General features: G+C 48.2%; 1 protein-coding gene across 1 annotated transcript in view; it reads left to right on the top strand.

Moving 5' to 3' along the window:
• The window catches only part of dio2 (iodothyronine deiodinase 2), a 72,270-nt gene extending 59,547 nt beyond the window's left edge, over positions 1 to 12,723 (top strand). The window contains exon 2 of the mRNA XM_079261780.1: positions 11,059 to 12,723. Coding sequence (XP_079117906.1) covers positions 11,059 to 11,649 — 591 coding nt within the window. The 3' untranslated portion in view covers positions 11,650 to 12,723. The remainder of the gene's footprint in view (positions 1 to 11,058) is intronic.
• Positions 12,724 to 13,073: the final 350 nt, after the last annotated feature.

The raw sequence follows: 13,073 nt of genomic DNA, 5'->3' as shown, positions 1-13,073 counted from the left end.
GATGGTAGAGGATGGTAGATTGATGGATGGTAGATGGATGGACGGATGGTAGATGGATGGATGATGGACGGATGGATGGATGGATGGATGGATGGATGATGGATGGAAGGATGGTAGATGGATGGATGGATGGATGGATGGTAGATGGATGGTAGATGGATGGATGGATGGATGGTAGATGGATGGATGGATGGTAGATGGATGGATGGATGGATGGATGGATGGATGGTTGGATGGATGGATGGATGGATGGATGATGGATGGATGATGGACGGATGGATGGATGGTAGATGGATGGATGGATGGTAGATGGATGGTGGATGGATGGATGGATGGATGGATGGATGGTAGATGGATGGATGGATGGTAGATGGATGGTAGATGGATGGATGGATGGATGGTTGGATGGTAGATGGATGGATGGATGGATGGATGGATGGATGGATGGATGGATGGATGGATGGTAGATGGATGGATGGATGGTAGATGGATGGTAGATGGATGGATGGATGGATGGTTGGATGGATGGATGGATGGATGGATGGATGATGGATGGATGATGGACGGATGGATGGATGGTAGATGGATGGATGGATGGATGGATGGTTGGATGGTAGATGGATGGATGGATGGATGGATGGTAGATTGATAGATGGATGGATGGATGGTTGGATGGTAGATGGATGGATGGATGGATGGATGCATGGATGGATGGATGGTAGATGGATAGATGGATGGATGGATGGATGGATGGATGGTTGGATGGTAGATGGATGGATGGATGGATGGATGGTAGATGGATGGATGATGGATGGATGGATGGATGGACCGATGGTAGATGGATGGATGGATGGATGGACGGATGGTAAATGGATGGATGATGGATGGATGGATGGATGGATGGATGGTAGATGGATGGGTGGATGGATGGTAGATGGATAGATGATGGATGGATGGATGGATGGATGGATGGACGGATGGTAGATGGATGGATGATGGATGGATGGATGGATGGATGGATGGTTGGATGGATGGTTGGATGGTAGATGGATGGATGGATGGTTGGATGGTAGATGGATGGATGGATGGATGGATGGTAGATGGATAGATGGATGGATGGATGGTAGATGGATGGTAGATGCTTGGATGATGGACGGATGGATGGATGGATGGATGGTAGATGGATGGATGATGGATGGATGGATGGTAGATGGATGGATGATGGATGGAAGGATGGTAGATGGATGGATGGATGGTAGATGGATGGTAGATGGATGGATGGATGGATGGTAGATGGATGGATGGATGGATGGATGGATGGATGGATGGTAGATGGAACGATGGATGGATGGTTGGATGGTAGATGGATGGATGAATGGATGGATGATGGATGGATGCTGGACGGATGGATGGATGGTAGATGGATGGATGGATGGATGGATGGTTGGATGGTAGATGGATGGATGGATGGATGGTAGATTGATAGATGGATGGATGGATGGTTGGATGGTAGATGGATAGATGGATGGATGGATGGATGGATGGATGGTTGGATGGTAGATGGATGGATGGATGGATGGATGGATGGATGGTGGATGGAGGGCAGATGGATGGATGATGGATGGATAGATGGATGGACCGATGGTAGATTGATGGATGATGGATGGATGGATGGATGGACGGATGGTAAATGGATGGATGATGGATGGATGGATGGATGGATGGATGGTAGATGGATGGGTGGATGGATGGTAGATGGATAGATGATGGATGGATGGATGGATGGACGGATGGTAGATGGATGGATGATGGATGGATGGATGGATGGATGGATGGATGGATGGTTGGATGGTAGATGGATGGATGGATGTTTGGATGGTAGATGGATGGATGGATGGATGGTAGATGGATAGATGGACGGATGGATGGTAGATGGATGGTAGATGCTTGGATGATGGACGGATGGATGGATGGATGGATGGATGATGGATGGATGATGGACGGATGGATGGATGGTAGATGGATGGTAGATGGATGGATGATGGATGCATGATGGACAGATGGATGGTAAATGGATGGTAGATGGATGGTAGATGGATGGATGATGGATGGTAGATGGATGGATGATGGATGGATGATGGACGGATGGATGGATGGTAGATGGATGGATGGATGGATGGTAGATGGATGGATGATGGATGGATGATGGACGGATGGATGGATGGTAGATGGATGGTAGATGGATGGATGATGGATGGATGGATGGACGGATGGATGGTAGATGGATGGATGGATGATGGACGGATGGATGGTAGATGGATGGATGATGGATGGTATATGGACGGATGATGGACGGATGGATGGTAGATGGATGGATGATGGATGGATGATGGACGGATGGATGGATGGTAGATGGATGTTAGATGGATGGATGATGGATGGATGGATGGACGGATGGATGGTAGATGGATGGATGATGGATGGATGATGGACGGATGGATGGATGGTAGATGGATGGATGGATGGATGGTAGATGGATGGATGATGGATGGATGATGGACGGATGGATGGTAGATGGATGGATGATGGATGGATGATGGACGGATGGATGGATGGTAGATGGATGGTAGATGGATGGATGATGGATGGATGGATGGTAGATGGATGGTAGATGGATGGATGATGGATGGATGATGGACGGATGGATGGTAGATGGATGGATGATGGATGGATGGATGGTAGATGGATGGTAGATGGATGGATGATGGATGGATGATGGACGGATGGATGGTAGATGGATGGATGATGGATGGATGGATGGTAGATGGATGGATGGATGGATGGTAGATGGATGGATGGATGGATGGTAGATGGATAGATGATGGATGGATGGATGGACGGATGGTAGATGGATGGATGATGGATGGATGGATGGATGGATTGATGGTTGGATGGTAGATGGATGGATGGATGGTTGGATGGTAGATGGATGGATGGATGGATGGATGGTAGATGGATGGATGGATGGATGGATGGTAGATGGATAGATGGATGGATGGATGGTAGATGGATGGTAGATGCTTGGATGATGGACGGATGGATGGATGGATGGTAGATGGATGGATGATGGATGGATGGATGGTAGATGGATGGATTGATGGATGGTAGATGGATGGATGGATGGTAGATGAATGGTAGATGGATGGATGGATGGATGGATGGATGGTAGATGGATGGATGGTAGATGGATGGTAGATGGATGGATTGATGGATGGTAGATGGATGGATGGATGGATGGTAGATGGATGGTAGATGGATGATGGATGGATGGTAGATGGATGGATGGATGGATGGTAGATGGATGGTAGATGGATGGATGAATGGATGGATAGATGGATGGTAGATGGATGGTAGATGGATGGATAGTTGGATGGATGGATGGATGGATGGATGGATGGATGGATCGATGGATGGTAGCTGGATGGATGATGGACCGATGGATGGTAGATGGATGGATGACGGATGGGTGGATGGTAGATGGATGGATGGATGGATGGATGTATGGTAGGTAGATGGATGGATGGATGGATGGATTGATGGATGTATGATGGATGGATGGATGGATTGATGGATGGTAGATGGATGGTAGAGGATGGTAGATGGATGGATGGATGGATGGATGGATGGATGGATGGATGGATTGATGGTAGATGGATGGATGTATGGATGGTAGATGGATTGTAGATGGATGGATGATGGACGGATGAATGGATGGATGGATGGTAGATGGATGGTAGATGGATGGATGATGGACGGATGGATGGATGGTAGATGGATGGATGGATGGATGGATGGATGGATGGTAAATGGATGGTAGATGGATGCATGATGGATGGATGGATGGATGGATGGTGGATGGATGATGGATGGATGGATGGTAGATGAATGGATGGATGGATGGATTGATGGTAGATGGATGGATGGATGGATGGTAGATGGATGGATGGATGGTAGATGGATGGATGGATGGATGGATGGATTGTAGATGGATGGATGATGGATGGATGGATGGATGGATGGATGGATGGATGGTAGATGGATGGATGGATGGATGGATGGATGGTAGATGGATAGATGATGGATGGATGGATGGTAGATGGATAGATGATGGATGGATGGATGGATGGATAGATGGATGGTAGATGGACGGATGGATGGATGGTCGATGGATGGATGATGGATGGATGATGGACGGATGGATGGATGATAGATGGATGGTAGATGGATGGATGATGGATGGATGATGGACGGATGGATGGATGGTAGATGGATGGTAGATGGATGGATGATGGACGGATGGACGGATGGATGGATGGATGAATGGATGGTAGATGGATGGATGATGGACGGATGGATGGATGGTAGATGGATGGATGATGGATGGATGATGGACGGATGGATGGATGGTAGATGGATGGTAGATGGATGGATGATGGACTGATGATGGACGGATGGATGGATGGTAGATGGATGGTAGATGGATGGATGATGGATGGATGATGGACGGATGGATGGACGGATGGATGGATGGTAGATGGATGGATGATGGATGGATGATGGACGGATGGATGGATGGATGGATGGTAGATGGATGGTAGATGGATGGATGATGGATGGATGATGGATGGATGGATGGATGGTAGATGGATGGTAGATGGATGGATGATGGATGGATGATGGACGGATGGATGGTAGATGGATGGTAGATGGATGGATGATGGACGGATGGATGGTAGATGGATGGATGATGGATGGATGATGGACGGATTGATGGTAGATTGATGGATGATGGACGGATGGATGGTAGATGGATGGATGATGGATGGATGATGGACGGATGGATGGATTGTAGATGGATGGTAGATGGATGGATGATGGATGGATGATGGACGGATGGATGATGGACGGATGGATGGATGGTAGATGGATGGTAGATGGATGGATGATGGATGGATGATGGATGGATGATGGATGGGTGGATGGTAAATGGATGGTAGATGGATGGTAGATGGATGGATGGATGGTAGATGGATGGATGGATGGATGGTAGATGGATGGATGATGGATGGATGATGGACAGATGGATGGATGGTAGATGGATGGTAGATGGATGGATGATGGATGGATGATGGACGGATGGATGGTAGATGGATGGATGATCGATGGATGATGGACGGATGGATGATAGATGGATGGATGATGGATGGATGATGGACGGATTGATGGTAGATGGATGGATGATGGACGGATGGATGGTAGATGGATGGATGATGGATGGATGATGGACGGATGGATGGATGGTAGATGGATGGTAGATGGATGGATGATGGATGCATGATGGACAGATGGATGGTAAATGGATGGTAGATGGATGGTAGATGGATGGATGATGGATGGTAGATGGATGGATGATGGATGGATGATGGACGGATGGATGGATGGTAGATGGATGGATGGATGGATGGTAGATGGATGGATGATGGATGGTATATGGACGGATGATGGACGGATGGATGGTAGATGGATGGATGATGGATGGATGATGGACGGATGGATGGATGGTAGATGGATGTTAGATGGATGGATGATGGATGGATGGATGGACGGATGGATGGTAGATGGATGGATGATGGATGGATGATGGACGGATGGATGGATGGTAGATGGATGGATGGATGGATGGTAGATGGATGGATGATGGATGGATGATGGACGGATGGATGGTAGATGGATGGATGATGGATGGATGATGGACGGATGGATGGATGGTAGATGGATGGTAGATGGATGGATGATGGATGGATGGATGGTAGATGGATGGTAGATGGATGGATGATGGATGGATGATGGACGGATGGATGGTAGATGGATGGATGATGGATGGATGGATGGTAGATGGATGGTAGATGGATGGATGATGGATGGATGATGGACGGATGGATGGTAGATGGATGGATGATGGATGGATGGATGGTAGATGGATGGATGGATGGATGGTAGATGGATGGATGGATGGATGGTAGATGGATAGATGATGGATGGATGGATGGACGGATGGTAGATGGATGGATGATGGATGGATGGATGGATGGATTGATGGTTGGATGGTAGATGGATGGATGGATGGTTGGATGGTAGATGGATGGATGGATGGATGGATGGTAGATGGATGGATGGATGGATGGATGGTAGATGGATAGATGGATGGATGGATGGTAGATGGATGGTAGATGCTTGGATGATGGACGGATGGATGGATGGATGGTAGATGGATGGATGATGGATGGATGGATGGTAGATGGATGGATTGATGGATGGTAGATGGATGGATGGATGGTAGATGAATGGTAGATGGATGGATGGATGGATGGATGGATGGTAGATGGATGGATGGTAGATGGATGGTAGATGGATGGATTGATGGATGGTAGATGGATGGATGGATGGATGGATGGATGGATGGTAGATGGATGGTAGATGGATGATGGATGGATGGTAGATGGATGGATGGATGGATGGTAGATGGATGGTAGATGGATGGATGAATGGATGGATAGATGGATGGTAGATGGATGGTAGATGGATGGATAGTTGGATGGATGGATGGATGGATGGATGGATGGATGGATCGATGGATGGTAGCTGGATGGATGATGGACCGATGGATGGTAGATGGATGGATGACGGATGGGTGGATGGTAGATGGATGGATGGATGGATGGATGTATGGTAGGTAGATGGATGGATGGATGGATGGATTGATGGATGTATGATGGATGGATGGATGGATTGATGGATGGTAGATGGATGGTAGAGGATGGTAGATGGATGGATGGATGGATGGATGGATGGATGGATGGATGGATTGATGGTAGATGGATGGATGTATGGATGGTAGATGGATTGTAGATGGATGGATGATGGACGGATGAATGGATGGATGGATGGTAGATGGATGGTAGATGGATGGATGATGGACGGATGGATGGATGGTAGATGGATGGATGGATGGATGGATGGATGGATGGTAAATGGATGGTAGATGGATGCATGATGGATGGATGGATGGATGGATGGTGGATGGATGATGGATGGATGGATGGTAGATGAATGGATGGATGGATGGATTGATGGTAGATGGATGGATGGATGGATGGTAGATGGATGGATGGATGGTAGATGGATGGATGGATGGATGGATTGTAGATGGATGGATGATGGATGGATGGATGGATGGATGGATGGATGGATGGTAGATGGATGGATGGATGGATGGATGGATGGTAGATGGATAGATGATGGATGGATGGATGGTAGATGGATAGATGATGGATGGATGGATGGATGGATAGATGGATGGTAGATGGACGGATGGATGGATGGTCGATGGATGGATGATGGATGGATGATGGACGGATGGATGGATGATAGATGGATGGTAGATGGATGGATGATGGATGGATGATGGACGGATGGATGGATGGTAGATGGATGGTAGATGGATGGATGATGGACGGATGGACGGATGGATGGATGGATGAATGGATGGTAGATGGATGGATGATGGACGGATGGATGGATGGTAGATGGATGGATGATGGATGGATGATGGACGGATGGATGGATGGTAGATGGATGGTAGATGGATGGATGATGGACTGATGATGGACGGATGGATGGATGGTAGATGGATGGTAGATGGATGGATGATGGATGGATGATGGACGGATGGATGGACGGATGGATGGATGGTAGATGGATGGATGATGGATGGATGATGGACGGATGGATGGATGGATGGATGGTAGATGGATGGTAGATGGATGGATGATGGATGGATGATGGATGGATGGATGGATGGTAGATGGATGGTAGATGGATGGATGATGGATGGATGATGGACGGATGGATGGTAGATGGATGGTAGATGGATGGATGATGGACGGATGGATGGTAGATGGATGGATGATGGATGGATGATGGACGGATTGATGGTAGATTGATGGATGATGGACGGATGGATGGTAGATGGATGGATGATGGATGGATGATGGACGGATGGATGGATTGTAGATGGATGGTAGATGGATGGATGATGGATGGATGATGGACGGATGGATGATGGACGGATGGATGGATGGTAGATGGATGGTAGATGGATGGATGATGGATGGATGATGGATGGATGATGGATGGGTGGATGGTAAATGGATGGTAGATGGATGGTAGATGGATGGATGGATGGTAGATGGATGGATGGATGGATGGTAGATGGATGGATGATGGATGGATGATGGACAGATGGATGGATGGTAGATGGATGGTAGATGGATGGATGATGGATGGATGATGGACGGATGGATGGTAGATGGATGGATGATCGATGGATGATGGACGGATGGATGATAGATGGATGGATGATGGATGGATGATGGACGGATTGATGGTAGATGGATGGATGATGGACGGATGGATGGTAGATGGATGGATGATGGATGGATGATGGACGGATGGATGGATGGTAGATGGATGGTAGATGGATGGATGATGGATGCATGATGGACAGATGGATGGTAAATGGATGGTAGATGGATGGTAGATGGATGGATGATGGATGGTAGATGGATGGATGATGGATGGATGATGGACGGATGGATGGATGGTAGATGGATGGATGGATGGATGGTAGATGGATGGATGATGGATGGATGATGGACGGATGGATGGATGGTAGATGGATGGTAGATGGATGGATGATGGATGGATGGATGGACGGATGGATGGTAGATGGATGGATGGATGATGGACGGATGGATGGTAGATGGATGGATGATGGATGGTATATGGACGGATGATGGACGGATGGATGGTAGATGGATGGATGATGGATGGATGATGGACGGATGGATGGATGGTAGATGGATGTTAGATGGATGGATGATGGATGGATGGATGGACGGATGGATGGTAGATGGATGGATGATGGATGGATGATGGACGGATGGATGGATGGTAGATGGATGGATGGATGGATGGTAGATGGATGGATGATGGATGGATGATGGACGGATGGATGGTAGATGGATGGATGATGGATGGATGATGGACGGATGGATGGATGGTAGATGGATGGTAGATGGATGGATGATGGATGGATGGATGGTAGATGGATGGTAGATGGATGGATGATGGATGGATGATGGACGGATGGATGGTAGATGGATGGATGATGGATGGATGGATGGTAGATGGATGGTAGATGGATGGATGATGGATGGATGGATGGTAGATGGATGGATGATGGATGGATGATGGATGGATGATGGACGGATGGATGGTAGATGGATGGATGATGGATGGATGATGGACGGATGGATGGTAGATGGATGGATGATGGATGGATGATGGACGGATGGATGGATGATGGATGGATGATGGACGGATGGATGGTAGATGGATGGATGATGGATGGATGATGGTCGGATGGATGGTAGATGGATGGTAGATGGATGGATGATGGGCGGATGGATGGTAGATGGATGGATGGTAGATGGATGGTAGATGGATGGATGATGGATGGATGATGGACGGATGGATGGTAGATGGATGGATGATGGATGGATGATGGACGGATGGATGGTAGATGGATGGATGATGGATGGATGATGGACGGATGGATGGATGATGGATGGATGATGGACGGATGGATGGTAGATGGATGGATGATGGATGGATGATGGACGGATGGATGGATGATGGATGGATGATGGACGGATGGATGGTAGATGGATGGATGGATGATGGATGGTAGATGGATGGATGATGGATGGATGATGGACGGATGGATGGTAGATGGATGGTAGATGGATGGATGATGGATGGATGATGGACGGATGGATGGTAGATGGATGGATGATGGATGGTAGATGGATGGATGATGGATGGATGATGGACGGATGGATGGTAGATGGATGGATGATGGATGGATGATGGACGGATGGATGGTAGATGGATGGATGATGGACGGATGGATGGTAGATGGATGGATGATGGATGGATGATGGACGGATGGATGGTAGATGGATATGGATGGTAGATGGATGGATGATGGATGGATGATGGATGGATGGATGGTAGATGGATGGATGATGGATGGATGGATGGTAGATGGATGGTAGATGGATGGATGATGGATGGATGATGGACGGATGGATGGTAGATGGATGGATGATGGACGGATGGATGGATGATGGATGGATGATGGATGGATGATGGACGGATGGATGGTAGATGGATGGTAGATGGATGGATGGATGGTAGATGGATGGTAGATGGATGGATAATGGATGGATGATGGACGGATGGATGGTAGATGGATGGATGATGGACGGATGGATGGATGATGGATGGATGATGGATGGATGATGGACGGATGGATGGTAGATGGATGGTAGATGGATGGATGATGGATGGATGATGGACGGATGGATGGATGATGGATGGATGATGGACGGATGGATGGTAGATGGATGGTAGATGGATGGATGATGGATGGATGATGGACGGATGGATGGATGATGGATGGATGATGGACGGATGGATGGATGATGGACGGATGGATGGTAGATGGATGGTAGATGGATGGACGGATGGATGGATGATGGACGGATGGATGGTAGATGGATGGTAGATGGATGGATGATGGATGGATGATGGACGGATGGATGGTAGATGGATGGTAGATGGATGGATGATGGATGGTTTCATATGTCTTTATGGAAGTATAACTGGGTGTCATCTGCATATAGCAGAAAGTGCTCCTGCTCATGACCTAATGGAAACCCAGGTCCAGAACCTGCAGAAGTCCACATCTCACTCTGGCATTGGAGGAACAATAAACATGACTGAAACCAGTCTGATCCGGTTCCTTTAGTCCCAGCATCCGTAGAAGGATGTTATCATAGAAGTTGGAGAGTAAATGTTTTCTTTCTTCTTCAGGTGAAACTTGGCTGCGAAGCACCAAACTCCAAGGTGGTGAAGGTCCTTGATGGGCCTCGGCGGACTGGTGGGATCAGTAATGGGATTAACGGCCCTCGAGGGACCAGGACCCAGACTCTGGACGAGTGTCGCCTTCTGGATTTTGAGTCATCAGACCGCCCCCTGGTGGTCAACTTTGGCTCTGCCACCTGACCCCCCTTCATCAGCCACCTGCCATCTTTCCGGCAGCTTGTGGAGGACTTCAGCGATGTGGCCGACTTCCTGTTAGTGTATATTGACGAGGCCCACCCGTCCGACGGCTGGGTGGCCCCGAAAATGGGCCCTTGCTCTTTCAGCTTCCGGAAACACCAGAACCTGGAGGAGAGGATGGGAGCGGCCCGGCAGCTGATCGAGCACTTTTCCCTGCCGCCGCAGTGCCAGCTGGTGGCCGACTGCATGGACAACAACGCTAACGTTGCTTACGGCGTGGCCAACGAACGCGTGTGCATCGTGCACCAAAGAAAGATTGCCTACCTGGGCGGGAAGGGACCGTTTTTTTACAACCTGAAGGATGTGCGCCAGTGGCTGGAGCAGAGTTACGGGAGGCGGTAGGAGTAGCGAAAGACAAGCAGAAAGGGCGTGTGCCTTTGTCCTTATGAGAATGACGGTCTGGATGTGCAGACGAACCGCTGGTCTGCCGTCACACCAGCTGTTGCTGCTATAATCATGTTTCGCCTGATTTGCAAAAGAAACGGGGAAAAGGGCAATTTTTCATTTAGAAATATTTTTAAATGAATCATTTTTTCATTCTTTCATGAAGATTTCAATATTTTTATGGAGTTTTTGGGTTTTCTGCACTTTTCCCTTCCTGTGTGGTGAAGCGGCGTCCACAGGAACAGCTGGGCTTCCTTCTGCATGTTCCTCAGACTGACTCAAGTCGATTCAAAGTGGCTTTTCAGCAGAAAATGCATCCTGAGACTCCCGACTCCGGCAGGACTTCTCTGCACCGTGTGGCTTGCAGCTCAGGCGGCCTTTACTCCGACAAACAAAAAGCTGACTTTTAGTCTCCTCCAGCCTATAAAATCAGCTCCCAGTGAAGACACTTTTCCACATTCTTCCTGCCAAACTCGCCCAGATGTCGTGCGAGTTTCTCTGGAAAGCTTTGCTCTGTCTTGCAAATGTTGAAGGGAAGTCCTGCCTTCCTCAGAAGATTTCCAGCTGCGTCAAACTCTGCCTCCAAGCTGGGAATTAGGCGGTAAATCCCCCCAAACGGCTCCTCCAGGGTGAAATGATTTCTGCTTTAGCGGATGTGGATGATTAGCTTGCTGACTCGCTGAAAGCAGCTCCAGACAGTGTCACGTTTGGACTCTACTGCCAGTTTCTGAACCTGGAAGTCGTCCAAGCTGCAGCAGAAATTCAACACCTCCGTTTAGATTATTTAATACAAACCCATTTAAAGAAAGCCAGTTAAAAGACCTTCTCACCAGATTTTCCCAGGTCTGCAGCTTAATGAGGTGATCCGGCTTCTCCAACATGCAACACAATCCAGTTCTCTTTACAGACCCAGACTTTCTTTCCAGCTTATTCAGACCTGCAGCTGCTCAGGTGGAACTGATTTCCCCCAGTCCGGCTGGGAAACGGCCGCAGGCCGGTTTCATCGTCTTGGCTCCAGACTTTGGTTTAAATCCAATCCCCACCTGGTCTGGAGGTTCTGATGGCTGGAGTCCTGGATCTTGTTCCTGTCAGCGTTCATCAGAACCTGTGTTTCGCTGCAGCGTGGCTTCAGGTGACTTCCGGTTGGTGATTTCTTGGCCTGTTCGGCTCCGTCGCAGCTCCTTGGCAGGAGCAGAACTGAAGCTGGGAAAGCTTTTAAAGGATTCAGTTCTGAAAGTGCCTTCTGAGCTAAAGTTCCATCTTTCAGGCGCGGCGCGGCTGGAAGCACCGTGCCGGCTGAAGATGTGAGGATGCGGCTCATTCACCGTTATGTTTGATAGAAACAGAAACTGTCTGGTGATGACACATATTTATCATTTCTA

The sequence above is a fragment of the Telmatherina bonti genome, assembly GCF_933228915.1.
Source record: "Telmatherina bonti genome assembly, chromosome: 22".
Lineage (NCBI taxonomy): Eukaryota > Metazoa > Chordata > Actinopteri > Atheriniformes > Telmatherinidae > Telmatherina > Telmatherina bonti.
This window is presented reverse-complemented; position numbering and strand designations above follow the sequence as displayed.